At 37.6% G+C, this 24,088-nt stretch overlaps 1 gene segment (V, D, J or C); it reads right to left on the reverse strand.

Moving 5' to 3' along the window:
- Positions 1–145: 145 nt before the first annotated feature.
- On the reverse strand, positions 146–23,371 carry LOC102695699 (T-cell receptor alpha chain constant-like). The segment is given in 5 exon segments: positions 146–1,053; positions 1,556–1,663; positions 2,034–2,084; positions 2,291–2,530; positions 23,350–23,371. Coding segments are annotated over 4 exon segments (405 nt in total).
- Positions 23,372–24,088: the final 717 nt, after the last annotated feature.

Here is a 24,088-nt window from a genome sequence, read left to right on the forward strand (position 1 = left end):
TACTGCCCTCCAATGGTCGTATTCAAGGAAATTTGTCCACTGATTGCTGGTATTCTGCTAACTAACCCCATGCAAAGCTAATGAGAACTCTCCTCAATCCACAACGCTGAATGCAACAACTTGTAATAAAAAAATAGAAAAAAAGCAGTATTTAAATCTAGATTTATTTAAGCACAGCCACAGAAGTAAATTACATATTCATTACATATTCAAAACAGAAAACAAAGCATTTATACAGCCAAAGGCTAAACCAGAATGTCACAGGTTGAGATTTCAGGTTAACACAATGGATTAAAAGCCATTCATTTACATGTTACTGCACCACAACAGCACTGCTATTTCATCGTGACAGTTTACATCTGGCTTTGAATTGACCTAAAACCCATCAAAGCTTCCCGAGAAACATGTTCTAGAGAAACATGGGTAATTGTAAGTAAAGAATAACTAAAGATACATTTTTTTTTTTACAAATGATAAATTGATAATTGGCTAATTTTAGATGCTAAGAACCTACCTTCTGCAAGTCTATGTGTATCAGTGCCTGAGGCCATGTTCTCACATACTAACGTCTGGATGGCCAGTCCATTCTGGCGCTGTATGGCACATACCTGCTCTAAAGATGTTCGCTACCTAACAGCAGAGAACTGAAACACTAGGACTTGCAGATGGAGACCAAGCACCTTTGTGTTTAACAAGCTGATACGAGCAAAAACGCAAACAAAAAAGCTTTTCGAACAAAATGTTCTCATATACATTTTTCACACGTACGTCTGTGATTAGGAATATACACCTAGATGACAATGCATTTGGAATATTCTTTTATACAATATAATATCTCTGCAGATCAATCTTTATAGAAGATTCTTTATAGAGCACGATACGGGCACTTGTGGAACATTCTTCCGTTTAAACTAGGAGAGAGGCGCTGTCATTGTTTGAAAGATGATAATAAGCAGCAAAGCCCGAAACATCTCAAATCCGAACGGTTTTTTTTTTCGCTGTTTCATTCTTTCCTTTTCTGTCTTGTCGCCAGCCTAGAGGGACCAACACCTCCTGAAAAACAAACGATGAAAACACTTCACTGCTTTGTCCAGCAGGCCTCTGTGACGACTTTGTGCTGTGTGTTTCTGCCCTCTTGGTTTCGCAGTCTAGATTCTATGTGCAACTCGAACCTCAGACTGTTACCAGTGTGCAGACTGAAAGAGGAACCGATCTGAAGTTAGTTGACGCCGAATACGCTATTTTTGTATTAGTGTTAAATTTAAAGTTTTAAAAGAATTATTTTAAAAATAATTGACCTTATTTATGTGATAGAGGCTAATGCTCAGGCTCGAGACCTAGAATACAATTGTAATAGCTTTTGACTCAAGCCCATCTGTGTCTGATTTTAATTGTTCTTATTTTGCTCGCTTCTCAGTTTGTCTCTATTAGCCATAACTATGCCACAGAGCTGTTTCCTGACTTGGATGATGGTCAGTCGTCTTTGGCCATGCGGCGGCCACAGGTACTGCAGAGACAGCGACTGTGGTGGCGATTCCAAGTTCCCAGTACTCACCCTAACTTCCCCACATTCGGATAGTCATGAGCACGTTGAAGCCGATGCTTTTCAGGAAGAGAACTCGGAGGACCAGGACAGTCAAGGACAAGAAGTTGATCTTTTCATCTGAAATTAAAGATCGCAAGGGAAACGTGAGCCATGTGAAAGAGTCTAGTTTTAACATTTAATATACCTCAAAGATAGAAATAAGATTCATTGAGCAGCAACCTAAGATCCAGATAGCTGATAATTAAACTTGCAACAGTAGCTTTTCGTTATATTAATTAAAAGGCACATAAACCCTCAATAATTGTTCAGACAGTTTCTGCATAAAAAGAGGAATGTCTTATCAGGGAATCTGATGTCTAGGGATTCTTGGGAGAGATATACAATTAATTTAGGAAATGAATTAATTTTCTAGTATTGGTGCGTTGTTTTTGTGGGGTTTTTTTTGTAAGCAAACATTTTTTTAGGGATATTTTCAATATCTATGTACCTGTCTGGAAATACTGGTTTCCCGCAGTGCTGCACAGGTCCAAACCGTCATCTGGAAAAACAGGAAAAAAAAACAGTTGTTGAAAAAAGTCTCTCTCCAGCGGCTTAAAACATCAACCAGTGACGACTTTGCATGGTGCTGCAGCTTCATCATTCTTTACAAATACCATATCATTCTGTTCTCGGAGTGGAAGTCTGGCAGTGCTGTGTGCTATAATTTAATTGAAAATGAGTCTTACTTAAGGTGTAAATGCTTACCTTTCTGTGCTTCTACAACTGAGCCATTTCCGAAATTCACTTCACATTTAACGTTTGGATCCTGCATGATCTTCACCATGCTGTAGGCCTTCTCTCCCTCGATCAGACTGGGCTGAGCACCGCTGTTAATCCCATTGACCGAGATTGTGGTGTTGTATGACCCGAAGTCAGTGGCCAGACAGGCCCCAGGCCCTTTAGCTGATGCCAAGACATAGGCAGATGGGTTTGTGTTCTCTTTCCCTTTAAAACAAGAACAAAACAGCACACATGAGCTTACAGCTTGTTTTTTTTTTTAAAAACTACATTTTCACTTAAGTATTGCATGGAGAGCCTTTTAACACCTTTGTTTTTTTCGCGGACGTCATGGGGTTTTGCAAAGATCCTAACTTTGTGTACACGGTCTGCGACAGGGCTCAGTGCGCAGGGTGTTTCCTGTCTAAAATTCATCTCCAGGCTCGTACACCACCAAGAGAAAATACCAAACCAGTCCAAGAAAGCATTATCTGACCTGGCCAAAGAGATTTCATTATACTATCCTGGGTGGAAGTGCTACCGTTTTTTAAATTGTCACCACAAATCCCCAACCTCAGAATGAGATTAGTCCAATGAATACTGAAGACTGAGAATACCAATTCCTCTTCAAGCTCTGTTGTATTCAAAGTTCACCACGTTTTCAACCTTGTGAACACTGAAGTATTTGGCAGTAATACTAATAAAAATGAGACGAGTATAAAATTTGAAAGAACTGTGTTGCTTTTCTTAAGCTTAGTTACTCTTGGCTTACTTTAAGTGCATCACTTATTTGAAAAAAAAAAACCCAACAATTTAGATTTCATTCAGTCCCTAAGCAGAGAATTCAAATGTTAATAGACAACTCACTTGGTTCAACAACCTGGTATGTGCCAGATCCCCAAATTATTTTCTGTCCATAATCATTCACACAATGCTACAGCGCTTAACCAAAAAAAGATTCAGGCGAAACATTCTAAAACAAAGTATCACAGCTTTAAAAATTGGAAGCTAACTAATAGCAACAGTAAGATGGTAAATTAAACTTTTGAAAATACTGACTTTTTTTCCCCTAATTTGCATTAAGTTATATGTTTTACTCCAGATCTTTTCCTCAAGAGTTTGACGTGCGCAACTTCATTTTTGTACAGAAAGTAAATCATTTTTTTGTGATTTTTGAGTCTACAAAAATCCCTTCACAAGCACATGTACTGTATATAGTAATTTTACGTATTTTTTTTTAATATCTGCATGGAAAAAACACAATACCACATGCAGACTATAAACGTGACAACCATTACTTTGTTCAGTGACAAGATTTTACAATAACTAGGGGAAGCCCGATACACTTGCACCAGGTTCATTTATGAGACAGAATTCTGTTCCAATAGAACTGGCCAGACACGACGATGATTCGAAACGAATGACATTGTTGCTTTATGTATCCAGTGAAAACGTACTTAGCTGAACAACGAGTCTTGAGCCGGAACCGAAGGTTATCTTGTTAACATTCACACAGTACAGAGAGTGGTGTCAGAAACCACCTGTCTGTCTACGTGGACTGAGAATCAAGCAGACACTACCGCGCACATATCTGTAAGAGCTTTTTCACTCCTGAAAAGGCCAAAAGCGTTTGCTGTAGAGTCTAGACACGCGTGCAGCACGAACCAAAATCCACCAGGCTTTTCATAAACGATATTCTTTCACGTTGCTCTTTTCTGTTGGGCATGCAGACGCCGCTTTTGAAACTTAGTATTTGACATTTTTCTTTCGGAGGTCCTGTGGATATTTTTGCGCAGATGAGAACCATTTGCACCAAAAAACTCCCTTTCTCTCACCAGTTCAGAGGGCATAGAAATGTTGGTCCACCGGGTCTACCCGCTATTCTCCGTGTTTTGGATTTCAGGGAAGCCGAGTGACCACGAGTGACGGCTTTTAAATACTGCAGTGATGTAGATTAGAAGTGTTTGCCACAGTAGAAACATCCATCCATTTTCTAACCGAGCTGTCTAACACAAGGTCGCGGTGTAGCCGGAGCCTATCCTGACAAGGTACGGGCGCAAGGCGGGAGAGGAGAAGAATTTAATCTTTACATCAAAAATCCCCAAAGTCAGCCATTTTCCCCCCACGCACTGTCGGGATAGAAGAATGGGCGATATAAAGGCTAATGTACCGTAGGAACAGCAGGTAACTCACTTCACGGACCAGATCCAAACAGGACTTGGCCATAGCTATTCACACGAGGATACGAGCTACACCTTGAACTACCGGTACAAAGGGCTTCTTTCTCAGAGATGACTGTGCTCCCACAAAGACGCGCAAGGCGAAACACAATCTGCAGTCCACCTCTAATCTTGCTGGTTCATGCCCTTGGTATAACACAAATCTCCTTAGTCCGAAAAAGAAGCGCTCTAGTCTGTGTGATAGTGTTTTTCATTTCACCCATGTTTTCTCCTGTAAATGCTCAGCGGTTTCCTTACTGATATGACATCATTACAGAATTAATACTGTTCAGTTTCTCAACGAGCCTAAATATAAACACATTTTAACTTAGAGGCGATTCCAACAGTCTATACCACAGAAACGAGACAATTCCATGCTAGGCTCTTTCCCTTAACCAGAACAGATTTAAGTGTCAAGCAGTACAAAGCCTTTACCCACTTTTTCTACATATTTGTAATAATTTCATTTGCTGAAATAAGCACAACTTACATGGTTGAACATGAAGTTTCGTTCCTGATCCAAATATCAACTTGAAACCCTGATCATTCACACAGACCTACATTCCTCAACAATAACCGTGATCAGCAGAATGAAATGATCCATTTTCATGTTTCATACTGTACCTATGAGGCATATCTGGCCTAAATAAATCATCTTTTTATTCAATTTAAAATTTTACATTTTGCCCAAATTTGGCTTAATGTGAATCGCTATACTTGAGTGAAAAATACTTACTACTACAGTATATGCACACATTTACTACCTTATTGATTTTTTCACTTCTTAAATTGTTGTGGTATAGATTAGAAAGGTTTTAGTCTTTTTATATTAAAGGATATGACTATCAATACTCAGGAAGAGCAAGGCTGTCCCATAAAGAGGCACTGAAAAGTTAAATAATTTACAATAAGTGGGAGTACCACCTTTTTCTAATTAATATGAATAAATAGTATCGATTAATGGAGATACTAATATTTTCCTTTTAATATAAAAAGGAAAAAATAACTGTTAATAGTGGTCTCATTACGGTTCAAATGGTGCACTAATATTTAAGCTCTTGCACTCAAATTAGTTTATATTAAGAATTCAATACAGAGCTCTTAATAAGGCACAGCTTATGCTGCATTAATTTAACTGAATTAATTTGTATATACAAACATGGTTGCACAGTAAGTTTCATATCCAATCCTGCTTTCTGCAGGATTCACATAGTACACATCTCCTTCCCATTTGGTTATAATGAGCTGCTTTACAACAGATTTCTCCAGAATGAAACACATCTGTAAACAGATCTCTGTTTTGACATTTCGGCACAATCTGATACCAGATATCAAGCCATGTATATACATCCTTGATTTGTGACTGTACTGTCATGCTCGACTCTTTGGATCAATAACACTATTTTGGATCTTTTGGGTTTTTTAAATGCAGAAATCCCAGGTTTGCACACGTCATGGATTGCTCCGATATTTACTTACTGGGCTCCACAGACAGCTTTGTCCCAGACCCAAAGAAAATCCTGATGTTGTCATTCACACAGTCTGTCACGGCCTTTCAAAAAACCGCTCTTCCAGAAACGCTTTTGTGAATGAACACAAATCTGTAGCTTTACAGCGTGGCCAATACTGATCTTACAAGGAATGGAAATGCCTTAAATTCGACGCATCCAGTTTTCAAATAAAAAAGCTGCCACTGGAATTTCCCTATTAATTAACCAATTAATAGGGAAACAGTTAACTAATAGACACTCATACGTATTAGACAGTTTACACCATCACTAGAAGGAACAGGGAGTTTTCTCAATTCATTTTAATGCTTTAAAATATATACTGGATAACAAAAAGAGTTTAACTTTGAGTGCAAATTTTGAGTCCGAGAAGAAAACCATTTGGATTGCAAAGGCAGTTACGTTAATGAGATCAATTGCCGTAAAACCGAGCACAATATTTTAATCTCCATATTGCAACACGTCTTTTATTTCTCACCCATCTGAAATAATGTATTTGTATTGTGAAGCTCTTGAAGTCATTCTTACATTTGAATTTGACGTTGAGAATGCCATCACATTTTGAGTAAACTTTATCCAAAAGCAGATTAGGCGTTTCTCCATATATTTAAAACGGGGAATGTACAAGTCTCATGAATGCACAGATATTTACTTACTGGGTTCCACAGAGAGCCTTGTCCCAGACCCAAAGAACATCCTGACGTTGTTATTCACACAGTCCGAGATGCCATTTCAAAAAGCACCTCTTTCTGATCCATACACACACACACACGTATATGTATGGTATTTAAGGATATCTCAAAGTACACTGGGACTTTTTGTTACTGACTAATAAAATGGAAACATAGGATTCAGGATTACTGAATAACTCCAGGAAGAATCCTGTCAGCACATTAAGGAATCAATAAGCATTTCTGGCCCTCAGTTAAATGTAAGATACAGTATGTGTAATTCATACAATATTCACACGTATACTTACTAAGCTGAAGAACGATAATCTAATTAGTCATTATTTTACCTTTATAAAATCTGTTTTGCCTCACAGCATGGTAACTGACAATATTCTGTTTCGTTGTTGACTTACGTGGTTTCACCAGGAGTTTGGCACCGGGTCCGAACAGTATTTTATAGTTAGCGTTCACACTGTGAGGAAGACCACACTAAGAATTCTGGCTCGGTACACTCTGACCCTGTTGTGGATATCGGCTCTACGGCTAACCACATGAACAAGAAAGACCATCTGCTCGTTCTGAATCTTAACAATACCGAGAAATAGCGCACTGAGAGAAAATTCTTTATTTGCCTGTTTGTCCTGAAAACATACTGTAGGTCATGTTTTCCACTCAGTCAATAATGTCATTTTTTTTTCCCCCAAGTTATTTCAAGTGTCTCCATTTTGTTTTTATAATTAATGCAAGCATTGTTTAAAACATATCGTCCAAGTATCACAAAACTAGCTTCTTCCCAAAACCAAGGAAAATGACTCTAGAAAATGAATTGTACCTGTGTGCTTACAGTATTTCAACCTTTAACTACAGTACATTCTTGTTCAAAGCCTTACGTTTCTGTGTGTAGGAAGAATGCCTTTTAGTCATGAAATTATCTTTTCTTCAGTTTCTTCAGTATTAAACATTAATAAAAAGACTAAACTTACTTGGATTTACCACGATTTGAGTGCCAGATCCAAACACCAGCTTGTCATAATTATTCACACACTGCTTTCCAGCACAGCAAGAACCTCAGCAGCACAACTGGACTGAAATCGAGCTCTTGAGGCTTTCTCCGAAAATACAGCCAGAACAAATCCAAATAAGAAAAAGCATGGTTCGAAAGCTGTGACATTTCCTAGTAGGACGTTTTTGCAGAAATTACTCTTAGAGGGTAACTAAAATGCCCAGTTTAAATCAAAATATTCTCCGAAGCCCAGTTAGATATCAACACACCATGAGCAGGACCTGTCTGTGCTCAGCGTAGGGAACAGCAAAGATCTAAAAATCTTCTCCTGGACTTTCTACACTGGAATTTCAAACCTGTAAAAAGTACACAAGTTCAAAAATCTGTTTCCCTCCTTTCAAATTCCATGTTTCACACTCCTACTTACTTGGCTGTACTGACAGTCTTGTTCCACGTCCGAATATAATCTTGTTGAAGTCATTCACACAATGAATTACTCTCCAGCAAAAAGCTTAACATTGCAAGAGCCAGGGGTTGTCATTTACAGCTTCTCCAGCCAGGCTAAATCTGTCCCATTTAATCACATTATTCACAGGAACGTGATCGTAGATTGCAATAATTTATTAGCATAGTAGGAATTAAGAATCCACCTCTGAAATGATATGTTGAGTTATGTAAGAGGTTCAAAACAGACCCTGGGAATCACACATTGAAATAAGTGAAAACAACATTGTTTTTGCAGTTTCTGATGAAACTCCTTGAAATGAAAATAAAACTTTCTAAACTTTTCTTGATACACCTGCAACCAAAGTTGTACAGAAGTTCAAAAATCGATTCTCACTCTTTTCAAATTCCCTGATTTACACTCCTACTTACTTGGCTGTACTGACAGTCTTGTTCCACGTCCGAATATAATCTTGTTGTTATTATTCACACAGTGAATTACCCTGCAGCAAAAAGCTTACCACTCCAAGAGCCAGAGGTTATCATTAACTGCTGTCTCCAGCCAAGCTAAATCTTTCACTTTTAACTAATTACAGTATTCACAGAAACATGATAGTAGATTGCAATCATTTCTTTCTATAAAAAGAATTAAGGATCCACCCATGAAATGAAATGTTATTTATCAGGTTCAAAAACAGGCCCCAGCAATCCCACTCTAAAATAAGCGAAAACAACATTTTTGGCTTTGCGCTTTCTGACGTCCCTGTTCCGACTGCGATATGAAAAACAGAAAAAAAAAAGAAAATGTTTTCTCAGAGGTTTTAACACAGTCTTGGAACTCATGATTCAGATACTGACTCATAAGCTCAAACCCACAAAAATACCTACAGAGCCTTTCATTACTTTATAGTGTTACCGTTATTATGATTAAACACATTGCAGTGTAGCAATCTGAAAAATTACTGTCGCAAAAAAGGATATGGGTTCACTAAATCTGTAATTAACCACTTGTAATTAAGTTATAGCATCCTCGCCTTACTGTAACTCATTTACCCACACATAAAATCAAGGTATGTTCTACATTATGTGGACTTACGTGGCTCTACAGAGAGTCTGGTACCAGATCCGAAGGTTATCTTATAGTTGTCATTCACACAGTGTAACAAAGTTCACCAAAAACATGGCTGTCCATTAAGAGCTCCTCAAGCCTGTGTGGGTTTCTCCCATCAAAACACTGCTCTGAAAGACACTTCCTGGTATTTAAACCTTTCTGGACAATGGACTGCTTTAGAGCAGAGGTCCAGCATAACAACTCTTCCTAAGCTCCTGTAACTGAGGACCAATTGCTGTGTTCACCAAGGATTACCAGAGGACAGGCAGCCCCGTAATGTAGGGGTTGCAATTAAGGACTTAGGACATCTTCCACGTTCTATTTATTTATATTTAAGGGAGTAAGGTTGGATATAATTTGAATTCCAGATTGATTTGTTTTATAAATGGTCAAGGTCAGGGCATGACCCACTGCTACCACTCAGTGTTTAATTATTGTCTCTAACCATGTCTCCAGGCAAACCTATTCCCTATTCCACATCAACACTTTCAAGAGCCATGTAACACCTGGTACAAGCTCTACGTTTTGTACCAGAACTGGAAATTAGCTCAACTTCGATGCCCTCCAAAGAGTAATTGACCATTTCTTCTTATTCTCTTAATAAAAAGGCCATAATTCACAATCAAGTTCTGCGTTTTCATTTTTTGTCTTAAATGAACCATTTTTACAAGGAAAATCATCGAATCTTGCAGATCCTGGTGTGTTACCTCCCTGCGGTTATCAGACGCTTGTCTTTTTAAATTTGCTTCATCCCAACAAATATGTTTTGCTCCTGAACCTGTCTGTACATATTCTATGTGGAGAAAGAGGGATGCTGACTGATTTGTAATTCCTTACCTGGCTGAACCCAAACTTTTGTGCCAGATCCAAAGACAAGCTTGAAGTTGTTTGAATTCACACTGTAACACACTTCACATCAAAAACCTGAAACCTCTGGGGATCAAGGCTCGTATTTACTTTCCCTAAGGGAGAATATTCAGAAAAATCTCCACATCATCAAGCTCACGGTCATTACTTATATGTTTACACTCACAATTTCAGACCAGTTATTTGGTCAGCCATGGACTTTGGGACATCAACATGAATCAGCTTAATTATTTTCTCAATTAAACCATTTCTGTTTTCCTCTCACATTTCGAATGTGTCCTATCTATCCACACAGCTTCTTTCTTAAACTATAGAGAGTGGTTTTCTTTTCACAGAGGGCCTTCCAAAAGCATTCCCCCTCTTCCGAAGGGATTTGGTTGAATTGCGCTCAATCCTCATTTTGTTGAATTGCAAATGATGTCCGGACATTATTCGAAAGGAATGTTTTTTAGTTAGACCTGGAATGCTCAAAGGGTAAGATGCAGAAACTGCAAAAAAACAATCCCAAACTTAACTATGCATAGATATTCACACCCCTTTGCTGTGGCAAACCTAAATTAGTTCAGGCAAATCAGCTATCACCCCTCACACTGCTAGCTGTACTGGGCTACATTTGTCCATTCGATTACATCCATTACATTATAATAAAGGCAGCAACATCACTGTAATAGAAATTCCTATTTAAGCTAAATGGAAACTCATTTAGCAAAAAAGAACTTACGAGGCTGTACTTGTAACCTGGTTCCCCCTCCGAAAATAAGCTTTCCAAAGCCAGTTGTTCCAGACACACACTGTGGCGTCTCAAGACAAAAACAGCAGCCGAGCCCAGCCCCAGACACACTTCAATCCCTCAACGGGGAAACTGTTCTACTCTGTCTAATGTCTCTGAAAGTAAAACAGCCCAATAATATTCTCTCTTTTGTTTAAAATCCATAGCAAATTTCACCAGGTTCATTGTTTTTCTGTCATTTTTTTCCTGTTCATTTTCCTGTCCCCCTCAATAGGAGTTTTACCGACAGTTTTGGAAATGAAATAAGAATGAAACCTTTAGAATTCATACTCAGGACTGGACTTTCAGTCTGTTTTTACCTGAAATACAATGCCATGCAGTAGTTTGAGATGTTAACTTGCTTTTTGATCTCTCTAAAGTGTTTCTATAGAAGCTTTTCAGTTTGGCATTATCTAGTGTTTTTCCTCTGGTATATAAGCATATTCCAAACGAGCTCAGAAAGAAGTACACTTTGTGACACATTTTGTGGCTACTTACTTGGTTGAACAGAAAGTCTTGTGCCAGACCCAAACACCAGGCTGTAGGAGTTCGTATTCACACTGTAACACACGTTGTGTCAATAACCTGTGATGATCACGCTTCTGATAGATGTGCCTCAAATAAAAGGTTTTCTGAAATTCTGTTACATAAGATCTGATTTAGTTAAAAAGGCTGTTCGGGTTTTACACTGGTCGTGCAGGACCAGTTGTGATTGGCTGGTGGCCAGAGATTTTGATTTAAACTGGACCCTGGTTAGGGTGAAAGACTAGGAAGGCGTCTTGCTTGTAACTGGTTTATTTGCCTATTTTCACCAGTTCTGTGATTAAATTAGACCAAACAGTTTGTTTGAGAAGATCATCTCTGGCTTAGAGGTTCCATGTTCTCGTTCTTTGAAGACTGAAAACCCTGTGCTGACCTCAACATGGGCAAACACTGGGCTGCACTGAATAATGAATATGATCTCTTCATCTAGTCTCCTCTAAATCTAGTCTACTTTAATCTAGTCTTGTCTACTGCAGTCTAGTCTCATCTGATCAAGTTGATGTGGTTAAAATGGTGACCAGGCTGCATGTATTCAGTCAGGCTGAGATAGATGTATAGTGACTGTGTGTTAACAGTAACATTTCCCTCTTCATAATGAATAATAATTGCACTGGTGGTTTTTCTCATGGATAACTGTGTCGCTTTGCTGAAAGATAATCCAAGTTCTTCCCAACCTCAATATCTGCACTTTTAAAGCCATCATTAAACCAACGAGAGCAAAAGACTTTGAAGGAACAATAAGTCACCCCGTTATTAACATTGATTGAAGTCCGCCTAAACCTACTTTGGCAAAGTGTTTTCTCTCCAGTTTGACAAAACAAGTGAATAACAATGATTTCAGTTCCACTGTCTGGGAATTGTAGGAGTGGATAGCACAAGATATTAAATGTTTAGTATTTAAGTATTATCTTCTTCCATTATATTAGCAATTGAGTAAACAAGTTCATTCTACTCAGCTTTTTTCTACAATTGCATCTGAAGTTCTAGATTTTGTAGTGAAAGAAACTCACTTACTGGGCTGAACGATTAACTGGGTCCCAGCGCCAAATATGAGCTTCCCTCCGAATCCAGTATTCACACATCACGAACTAGCCCTTCAAAAACACCAGCCCATCTTCCTCCAGCTTCCTACATGACACTGTAGCACAAGCAGGTCTTTTCATCAGAGTCGCCCCTGAATCTTTATTCATTTAAGTTACGTCCATGAATCTCAAAACTTGTAACAAGGGGACAAATAAGCAATTGTAAGTTTCATCGTCAACGAGGGTGAAATGAAAGTAGGTACCAGCACAACCTCTGCTACAAGCTGTAAACACAGAGTAGCCAGCATGGTTAGGACACTAACATGAATCCAGAGAGACGTCAAAATTGCTTTCTAGCACAGGAACTACCAACAACCTGTTCAACAACCATCAACCATTGACATGAACCATCACTGTTGAATTAAACAAATTTCCTATAGATTGCATTTAAAACTACTTATTTGGTTTTGCTAGCAGTGTGACACCAAGCTTTAAAGCACACAGCGAGACCAGCCTTGTTCAATTTTAAGTCAGTTTAGCAATTCAAGATTTCCTAAATTCCCTTAGCAGCAATGATGTAGGTGATGTATTGCAATACACTGTTTAAAACTCATTACATTTCAAATGTGCTCTAATTAAATCAGTAATAACAAGTACTTGTGAAGTTTGAATTGTGATTTGGTTCCAGTTCCAGGAACAATCTTCCCAACAGGCCATAATCCAGAAATGAACTACTGCTTCTCGTATCAAAAATCACCACTACACTATCCCCCATACCGACTTCAAATCCCCCAAAAAGAAATCAGAATCAGAGCTGTTGCTTCAATTGTCCAACTGACAACATCTCTCACTCTAAACAAGCAAAAAAAACTATGCAAAAGAGACAAAATACTGAAGCCACACAGTGAATATATGACTCCAAATCGACAATACAAATATTATTTTTTTCACACAATCATTCATGTTTGTGACTCGAGCTGTAATTAATGGAAAGTCTACAGAAGGATAAATTGGTTACTTACGAGGCTGAACATGTAGTTTGGTACCACTGCCAAATATAAGCTTCCAAGACCCACTCCCCGATGTCACACAGTACTCTTAGCTGCTACAATAACTTAGGAGACCGAAATGGAAATTTCACCTGAAGGGCTTGGCGTTGAACAGGTTTTTATTTTCAGGTAAGATCGCCTCTGGGTTCGCCAGCCGCTCGCCAGTGGTTTTGAAAACTGATATCTAATCATCAGCTAGGGGTCAGGTGAAATAAAAGCTGATGTTACTCCACTGGCATCTATGAGTTCCACTGGGTGACTCTTGGGTCTGTTTAGAGCAGCTCTTGGTTCAGAAGATCAGGTTTGGAATCTGCATTTGGAAGTACAGTGAAAGACTGAATGTGATCTCAGTCTAAATCAATTAGAGGGTTTTGGATGGCTGATTATACACAGATATTGCTACATCTGACTGTTAATAATCCTACTAAATCAACCGGCACTTCTTCAGCCTGTAGTTAGTATAGGACAACAAGCTAGATACCCACTAAAATCTGACGCAATAAGCACTTTAAATTGCTTAGCCAGTATCCTTACACGTTATGTGCAATTATGTAATACAATTATGAACTTTTACTCATCTGATTTACAATTTATTTTTACAACTGGTGAATGTTTTTACTGTAAATATGACGAAACCCCCAGCCTCTGTTAATTGGATAAAATGTAGTTTCTCATCATTCGGCAAATATGTCTGTGAACAAATGAAAGTATTTCATGAGAGTCTTACTTGTTTCAACAAACAGCTTGGTTCCACTGCCAAAGATCAGCTTTCCATAGCTAGCACTTCCAGAGTTCACACAACAACTAGTTCCCCTACAAAAACTCCCAGATTAAATAGTGATACATGACATTTAAAATGTGCCTAGAGCTAATATCAGACTTCTACTGCCTTTATATAAAGAACTGGCATTGCCCATAATTGACTAATACTGGTATCATCAATCTTGAGATAGTAAGCATTAAATGTTATTAATGCTGGTGTCATCAATAACTCTGTTACCCTAGAGGAATCTTGCATGACAATATGAAATGTTTTCCAGCTTGTTTTCCAAAATGACTTACTTGGTTGCACGATTAATTGAGTTCCGTTTCCAAACGTTAACTTCACCCCTGTAGTCACACAGCCTCTTTCCTCATAACAAAAAGAGACGTCCATTTTCTTACACATCCTGTGCTATCAGAATGTTTTTTGTCCCCCTAAGGAGCTCTGTTCAAACATGCTTCTTTTGTCACAGAACCAGACAGACGAAGTGGGAGCTACGAGTCCCATCCATACTGATTTTATGTTAAATGTGCTGTAAAATAAGACTCCTTCTACAGGGAGTGAAAACACTAACAAAAATACCCTACTACCACACCCTTATCATCCACAGAACTGATCACAAGGAGCTGCAGGTTTTTAAAAAATGTAAAAATGTACTACAGAGATTTTATCATTCTCTACAGCATTGTCCTCCACAAAGAACCTACAGCTCATGAAAAAGAAGTGACTCGTTTTCTGTCTTAAGTGCTCATAATAGACAACCATTCTCTGAAACTAAAAACAGCTCATATTAAAGATTATCACACACCCCAGGCTTTGTGGGAAACCCAAGGCATATTGAATGTGCAGATTATTACCACTTCTCATTTTTAAAACAATCTCTGATACAACGCTGCCGAAAGTTTTCCTTCACATTGCAGTTCAATAATACGCCTCATAATCCAGCAATTCCAGTTTTACATTATCCCGATGTGCAGAGATCGGAGATACCCAGGTGTCCCACAATTTAAGGTCAGAATCTGAATTCTACCTACCTGGTTCAACAACGACCGCTGTCCCTCCACCGAAAATGAGTTTGTAGCTGCCTCCTGTATTCACACTGTGCAGTTTTGTTCTACAAAAACTCCCTGTAGATTCACTGATCGCAGGTCTCACAGGCAGTTTGACCGTTTCAGATACGGTGGAATCGACAGTCTTGCTGTGCTCTGAATTTACCAGCACAGAGAACCCACCTTCATTCAGATTTCTCCAAATATAAATTCAAAGACATCTGAGAAATTGAACAAAACTGATGTCTGGTACATTTCTAGAAACAGTTTGCAGAATTGCTGCCACACAGCCCGAAAATGTTTCAGTACCATTTTTTCCAAACATTAAACAAAATGTTGGCAGGTTGAGTTTTCTTCTCTTTCATTACCAATTTAATGTACCTCTTTTCATGGTGAATATTATTTACTCAATTAAACATTAATTTAAAATGTGTTAATGCTGTTGAATATATTTCCTAAAGGCTTAGCACATCATTATTATATTATTACTAATATACTATAGTTATATATGCTTTAATATTACTAATATTTTACAGAACATGCAAATCTATTAATATCATTATATCAAAATTATTTATATTATTAATCTCTTGCTACAGTACTACACATTTTCTTCAGTCCCAAGCACTACTTTGTAATCTGTTACTCACAAACAGCAATTAGTTCCTATTATTTGTACTTCAATGAGCCACACAAATCCTTTTCACACTCACCTACACCAACCAAGAGTTTTGTCCCAGCTCCAAAGATCAGTTTAGCAGCTCCAAAACTCACACTGTATGGTTTTGCCTAACAAAAACTGTCAGGGCCATCTGTGGGGAATTTACAAGTTTTACTACTCTCGTGGTACTTTGTACTTGTGAGCGGAGGTAAAAAAAATAATCAATAAATAAAGTATGAGCAGAGCTGAATAACTGATTTTTCTCCCTACCTGGGCTTAGCAATCACAGTCTGCACAGTGCAAGGTGCCATACGGCCAACACTACCAGTTTTAATTCCCTGTCCTCCTGAGCCATTGCTTCAGAAGAAAGAAGAAGAACTCTTACTTGATTCAACCATTAACCTGGTTCCTATCCCAAAGACAATCTTTCCATACGATCCTCCAGCATTCACACAGCATATCCACCCACACCAAAAACCCAGAGAAGGGAGAGAGGCCTCTGACCCCCAACCTCACACCTCTCTCCAGCAAATCTCTCCCCTTTATACATATCCTCACTGGCAATCTGTAATACTTTAAAATGGGAGCTATCACTGTATCTAATAAATGCTTGTTAGTTGGGTTGGAGATCTAGGAGGTTCAATTCAGGATGGCACACTACTGTATGTCTGGAAAGAGTGTCCATCTTCTCTCTTTTGATATCTGTTTTGTCATTTCAGAATGGCCTTCAACTTTGCCCGTTTTAAAATCTTAAACCGTAAACTTGCTCTATACATCCAAATGTACCAGTCCTACTTGGTTTAACTGTTAAGATGGTTCCTCTTCCAAAGACAGTCTTTCCAAATCCTCCAGTAGTCACACAGTGTGTCCACGCATTGCAAAAAGACACTTACACATACAGCACAGCAAGGGTAAGAGGTGACTTGCTGTTGCAGCAGCATATATTTTGATGGTGTCCTTAGTATTTTAAAACAAAGTTTATTTTGCTTATTTAATACAGTACTTTCTTCACATTCTACTTTTGTTTTTCAGTCGCAGGGGTATACATCAGAGTTTTGAACTTTTTTTCTCAGATTATTTTTAAAGACTTGCCTCACACAAAATGGCATCACTTTGAGCTGTGTGACCACTGGAGGTTTTGCACAGCTTCTTCTGAAACTATAAATAAGGAGCAGAAGTGATCTCATCCGCAGTTCATGATCTGCATGGTGAAATGCCGTCTATTTATAGTTTAAATAATCTAACACTACATACATCTAGAGCTCCATACACAGAAAACATGCTTCTAAAATTTAAAATCGTACTCACTTGGTTCAACAATGAGTTTAGTTCCTGTGCCAAAGATAAGCTTCAGGTTGCCTGATCCAGTAGACACACAATGAAACACCCCTATGCATTATCTTATGACACTAGCATCTCCATATGGGGTATAAAAACAAAAAAACATGTCTAGGCTATACTGTAAAATCACTATAGAGACCAAATACATCATTTTTTAATCTGCAGGAGTTATAAAGCCAATTTTCAACCCATTTTCAAACTTCATTTAGGAGCACAGTATTTCTAATCTTTGGGTTCAGTATCCTTATTCCATTTCCCCATATCATTTTTTTAGATGTTGCTCCTTTTTGACACATTTTGCTGTAGACAAAATCAGTCTCTCTCAGTATTTACTATTAGGATCAATCATCTCTGATGCACTATTACTCTTAAGCAAACGCATCTCAGTAAAAACAAGTTAGTTCTTGTACACTAATGTTCAAGTTGAAAACTGAATATTTTCTCCTACACTGCACATGAGGAGTACGTTAGCACATGTAACTTGCAAACTAGGGCATTAGATCGCTTTACCAGTGCAGATTGAATATCTGATCTTTCTGCTTGGTTAAACCCTGCTGTATCCCTCTTAGCCCCACAGTGCCAGGAATACTAAAGCACCAAGAATTAAAATCTGTCTGTATCTCCTAGCAGTAGCTAATCCAATAAAAATAGGAATTTTATTAAATCCTGTACACCATTGTGACTTCATTGTTGTAAGAGCCGCTTAAGTCTGTTCATAATGAAATCTGAGCCTAATCATTCTTTTCACACAAAAACACCAAAGTTTAGCTTTTGCTACTTACTGGGTTCTACCTTTAGCTTGGTTCCAGTTCCAAATATTAGTTTGTATCCAGATCCAGACACACAGCATCACAGCCTATAGCAAAATTCCTCTTGCTGAACAGCATGTCAAATACATCTATAAGAACCATTTATTTCTCAGATATTAAGTAGTATTTTCTTCCACCTTCCAATTCCTTCTTTTCCCTAAATAATTTTTAAAACATGGAGACCACTGCACATATATATTCCTGAAAACACTAAAATGTGAGGCAGTGCTTTAAAGTGTACCTTTTACAATATTAAAAGCCACATTCTTCAATCATTTAAGAAAGTATAGAAATACACTTACTGGGGTTAACAGCCACTTTTGTTCCAGTGCCAAAAATAAGCTTGTTGTTTCCATAAGTCACACAGTGATTGTGAACACAGCAAATACTGAGTTTCTCCCCATGGTTAAGAAACTATACCATTTTTGGAGAGTTTTCCCATGTAACCGACGTTAAGGCACTTATTTGAAACTTGTCATGAGGTACTTAATTGTTTGGAGTGTTTTTCCCATACTAAATGTGACAAATTAACATCTGGAATAACAGGAATAGCAGCTGGACTGTCAGGATCAGGGGAGCTGATAATTAGGTAAAATGTATTTGGGTAAGTATGACCTCAAATTTGTCAAGAAAATCAAAAACCCCAGAGGGAAAGGAGTTTAAGGAAATAAAGACATTAAAGACATTAAGAGATCCAATTAATTAATTAAGAGTTCCATGAAACAAATGAGAGCTCAGAAGGAATAAAACATAGCCAACCGGGTAACTTCAAACCCAGGGCTGAAAAAAATACCTGGATTGGGTCAATTTTTTTATATTTCTGAAACTCTCTGCTGGACCAACGATGTTTTAAACAGTACAGTACAATTTCAGGACTGGATTCTGTATTTCTCTGGTGGTTCTGAAACACTGGAAGCTACACATCCAACTTTAAAAAGTCAACCTAAGAAAGTAGATGAAAATTCTAAAATGTCTCCTTTGAACTCATTGTTTGTTACGTTGAGAAATACATGATTACTTACGACGTTCCACAAAGAGCCGAGTTCCTTGTCCAAATGTTATTTTGTACTGCCCAGTATTCACACAGTCATTTTCTGCTCTGCAAAAACTTTCTTTCATTTGATCAGCGATCATATACAGTACATAAGGCTCTGAACGCACAATGTAATGAGTGCTTGAATAAGGTTTTGAATTAAAACAATTTCATGAGTGCTAGAGTAAAATCTTCCGGATATACAATTTGATGAGTGCCTAAGTAAAGTCCTAAGCTTTTTAAAATAAACACGCCGATCCAGAACACTGTTCTAAAACGTTAAGTAGAATTATTGATTTCATCCATAACTCCTCTTAACGCAGGATCTGGTGAACTATCAATATTCATCTAGGACTTCTCCTGTCTCCATCCTTGTATGGCCTCTGTAAACACAAGTGAACTCCTGTTCTCCATATACTGTACCGTACCTGGACCCCAGCACTGTCACTGGACTTCAGCTCAACCCCCAATTCAAGACCGCCAGCTGTGAGAACTGATTTTCTGTCAAGACCATCTCCATTCATTTGACCTGAGGCTGAGTTCAGGTTTCTATAAAGTACTTAGAGGAAAGACACTTTTTACACTCCTGCTGTAAATACTTTGCTGTAAGAAAAACACTATTTTATTTTCTGGGTTCAAATACCATCAGCGTCTATCTACACACAAGAACAGGTCATATTTGCACCTGAAACAGCCGTGCTTCAGCCTACGGTTGAATAATTCTTAAAAAGACTCACTTGGCTGCACGCGCAGTTTGGTTCCAGCTCCGAATACGAGTTTATTTCCTGCTCCTCCATAACTCACACAGTCACTCGTGCTTTAACAACAACCTGCGACACAGAATTCCTGCCCATTCTCCCTAACCAGCCTGCCTGTGCTCCATAAATCGATACAGTACATACAGAGCTTTGAAAACTATTGATTACTATGGAGCTAAAGACAAATGAGTATCATACTGAAAGCCAGGATTGCAGTCGACCATTTCTGATGAGGACTCCAGTCACTGGGCAGTAATACTACATGCAGAATCTCATCACATAGAGCACTTGCTTACTGCTGTTTTCTTGTTGTAATGGAGGCAGTATCTATAAATTCATGGCTAAAGTTCAGCCCCCATAGACAAAGCTGAATTTAATAATTATATAACTGTCAATTGAAATCCACAGAGTAAACAGTAGCTCCCATCACCTCCTTTTCTCATTCTGCTGTTCTTAAAAACATCACTGTACAATTTGTTTATGAACTAATACTGACTGAAATGCATAGGTTTCCATTTTTACATGCTGTAACTTACTTTTCATTGAATGGGTCTTTAAAAATGTCAATAAACTCCACACACTGTGTACAGAGCCAGTCGAATGGGGTTTCATGTCCACACATAACAGAATATCTCAAATTATAAACCCACAGCTGCGATGAACTATTTCCTAACATGCCCAAACCTTTCAAATTCTAGATCTAAAATCACATATAAAAACTTACTTGGCTGAATGATGAGTTTTGTTCCTGTGCCGAATATGAGCTTATTGCCAGCAGCATTCACACACTATCTGATCTTCACTCAAAAACCACCCAGGACTTCACCCAGCTTTAAAGTGCTCATTAAACTCATAGAAATAAATACAAAACTGATATAAAATACAGCAATATATTCAGACATCACTCAAGAAAAAAGGCATTGATCCTAAAGGTCTAAGATAAAGTTATCTCTTAAGATTTTCAAGTGAAGAATCTAATTTCATTTTGATTTGGATAGCTGAAAACTGTTTTCTCATATTAAACACATAGAAAATGTCTGCCTGTTAAAAACAACTAACCATACATTCTCTTGAAGGAACCAAAATTGATCTTTAAAATCTGCATGAGTAGCTGACAAATGTTATGCACAAAACAGTTTTAGACGGTATCCAAATGATTAGTCCAGGGAGAATTGAATAATAAAAGGACCTTACATTACAGATGCAAACTTCTAATTTTGTAAAGACATTTCACCGACATTACAGTGGTTGAGTGTGTAATTAATAAGTTATGGTGAAATTTGTTAAGTTAAACAGTTTAAAATTGTTGTTATATGTAAATATTATATTATTTTAAATATTATTATACTTCACATCTGTGTAAAACACAGCTACAAGTTCCTGTCTTAAATCAGTTTCATGTAACAGTGCTGAAAAGGTCATTTCTTCCTACTTACTTGGTTGTACTTGCAGTCTGGTGCCTGAGCCAAAAACCAGTTTCCAGCCATCGTTATTCACACAGTAAGCACAGCCAGAACAATAACTATACTGCACTGTCGTACTGGGTTCAGTGGTATTGACAACTAATAATAATAATAATAATAATAATAATAATAATAATAATAATAATATCAGATTAAATTCTTCTTGAAATTTGGAGCTTTCTGCATTTTAAATCAGAGCAGAGGCCAAAGGAACAAACTCACAAAGTTGCTTATCTTCCTTACACATTCTTCAGTTGAACATCAAATACTTATGATAGTGTTACATCACTCTGGCCACAGATTTTAGTCATATTTATAACATTTATAACAATTATAAACAAAGTACAGTAAGAATTTAATCAAAGTCCCCCTGAGACCTAAGCTCAAAGCATTTCTTTAACAATCTACACAGTACTGTTTTAAGGCTGTTAAGGCTAAACCTTGCATTACACTGGGATGTGCTTGATTTTTCACTACGTTTTGGATACTCTCAATGAAACTTATCTCTGAATAAAGCAGGGATGAGAAATAAGTGTTTCTTACATAATTTGGGATTCACCTCTTGCATCTGAAACTCACAACAGCATCAAAATAAATTCCTCTACTTCTTTATTTTTCCCCAATGATTGAAAGTAAACCAGTGCAAAATAGGATTCTTACTTGATTCCACAGCCAGTCGAGTTCCACTCCCAAATACAAACTTTCCAGCTCCACCAGTATTCACACAGTCCAAAACACCAGTGCAAAAACACAAGCAGACCCAGGGGGACTCACAGAGGAAGGTGACATATTCATGAACTTCTCCTTGCCAATACCCACACTGATGTTAAACCAAATTCTCTTTAACAGCACCTTTTAAAAACAGCCCCTGCACTCTACTCTGATTCTCTTCAGTACTGTTTATTAACCATATTCTATTCAGCATGCACTGAATTGAGTGAAGTCTGTATTATACTGCCTTTTTATGATTCACTATTTACTGACTTATTTTCAAACTCAAAAGTAATTTTGTGCCGTTATGGAGTGCATAAACTAAAACGATTCAGCTGTCACAAGCACTCAGTAAAAGCATTGTGCATCCCATTGCTCTCTTAACTGCTTAAATGTATTTAAGACCTGAATGTACAGCAGTCAGACAGAAAGAGAATCACAAGCAGTCACTCAATATTATCTGGACTATAAGCTACGACACTGTAACTATAAATACCTTTACAGACAAATACCTCAGAATTCCAACATCTATACCCCAAACATCTATAGACATTCCGTGAGATTTCAAAAGATTATTCAATTATCCCACTTACTTGAATTGACAGTAAGTTTTGTGCCACTTCCGAATATTAGCTTCCCTGCTCCAGTTCCATATTTCACACAGCCATTTGTCATGTTACAAAAACTTGTCTACATGTCTGACAACACCCAGGGCACCTAATGCTACTGACAACATCACACTGAATTATCAGACCGCAATTAATTCATATATTACAAGAAATAGGCAATGACCTTTCAAGAAAATGCTTCTAAAAATTTAGAACTCAAGATGAAAGACTCAAAACAAGTATCTGTAAAGCTGTCTGGCTGTCTTTAGTTAATTAGATAGTTCAAAAACATTCTGATAAGATTATATTACAGTACCATATGTGTTCTTATATTGCACACAAAGAAGCACAGCACAAGACTGTCAAATGGAGCATTACTCCAACGATAATGCCATATATAGAATTATGAAAGCAATCCCAGATGGCCCAGAACAAACCTCGTTAGGGCTGAATTTGAATTGATACTCAATCAAAATGTGAAAGGAGTTTCTATTGACCAGCTAGCTGCATGTGTTGGAAATGCTGCTCAGATTTGCAGAAAGACACATTTGTAGAATTCAACACAAAATACTACTGTCTGTACCTAAGTTGTGTGCCTACATTCTTTTTCTGAGAAAACATTTCTGGCAATTTAACAAAACTTACTCGGCATCACAATGAGGCTTGTTCCTGATCCAAATATTATCTTCCAGTCTCCTGTATTCACACAGTGCAGAACACTGCTATAAAAACCTGTATCTCATACAACTGGCAAAAAGTGATTGAGGTTTCTTGTTTTTAAAATATTTTAAAATTTTACATTTTTTTTACGTTTATATCCATGAATAGATCATTGCTGACCTGAAAATAATTCTAACTCAATTCTGATATGTTTTTAGTTCACAGCCTGCTGTGGTTTTGAATATAACAGTTAAACTGACATATGGAATTAAATTGGACTATTGATATTTATTTTTACATTTTACATTATTTTAATCCCTCAATACACATTATGTTTAAAAGATAAAACCAGTCACACAATGGCAAGAAATGATACAGCTTCTTTACAAATCCAAAATTAATTATGCTGATCTAGCAATTACAAACCCTTCAGATTGTCTAATGTCAGCCTGCCTGTGCATACAACAGGAGAGCTACTCAAATTATGTTCAAGTGAGCTTTTAAGTTTTTGTGACAGTCCTTCAATTATTTAGAACATGGCCAAACTTTTCTTTGGAAAATTTCAGTTTAGTAAATTAACTGGACAGCATATCTACTGTACATATGCTGCATTATCCTCCAAACGAGTCATTTATTTGACCAAATATTTCCATTCCAAAAAATGAAATACATGCTTGGTTCATCTGTCAGTGTTTGGTCCCTGCCAACATGTCCATTTCTGAGA

Source organism: Lepisosteus oculatus, chromosome 27, assembly GCF_040954835.1.
Source record: "Lepisosteus oculatus isolate fLepOcu1 chromosome 27, fLepOcu1.hap2, whole genome shotgun sequence".
Taxonomy (NCBI): Eukaryota; Metazoa; Chordata; class Actinopteri; order Semionotiformes; family Lepisosteidae; genus Lepisosteus; species Lepisosteus oculatus.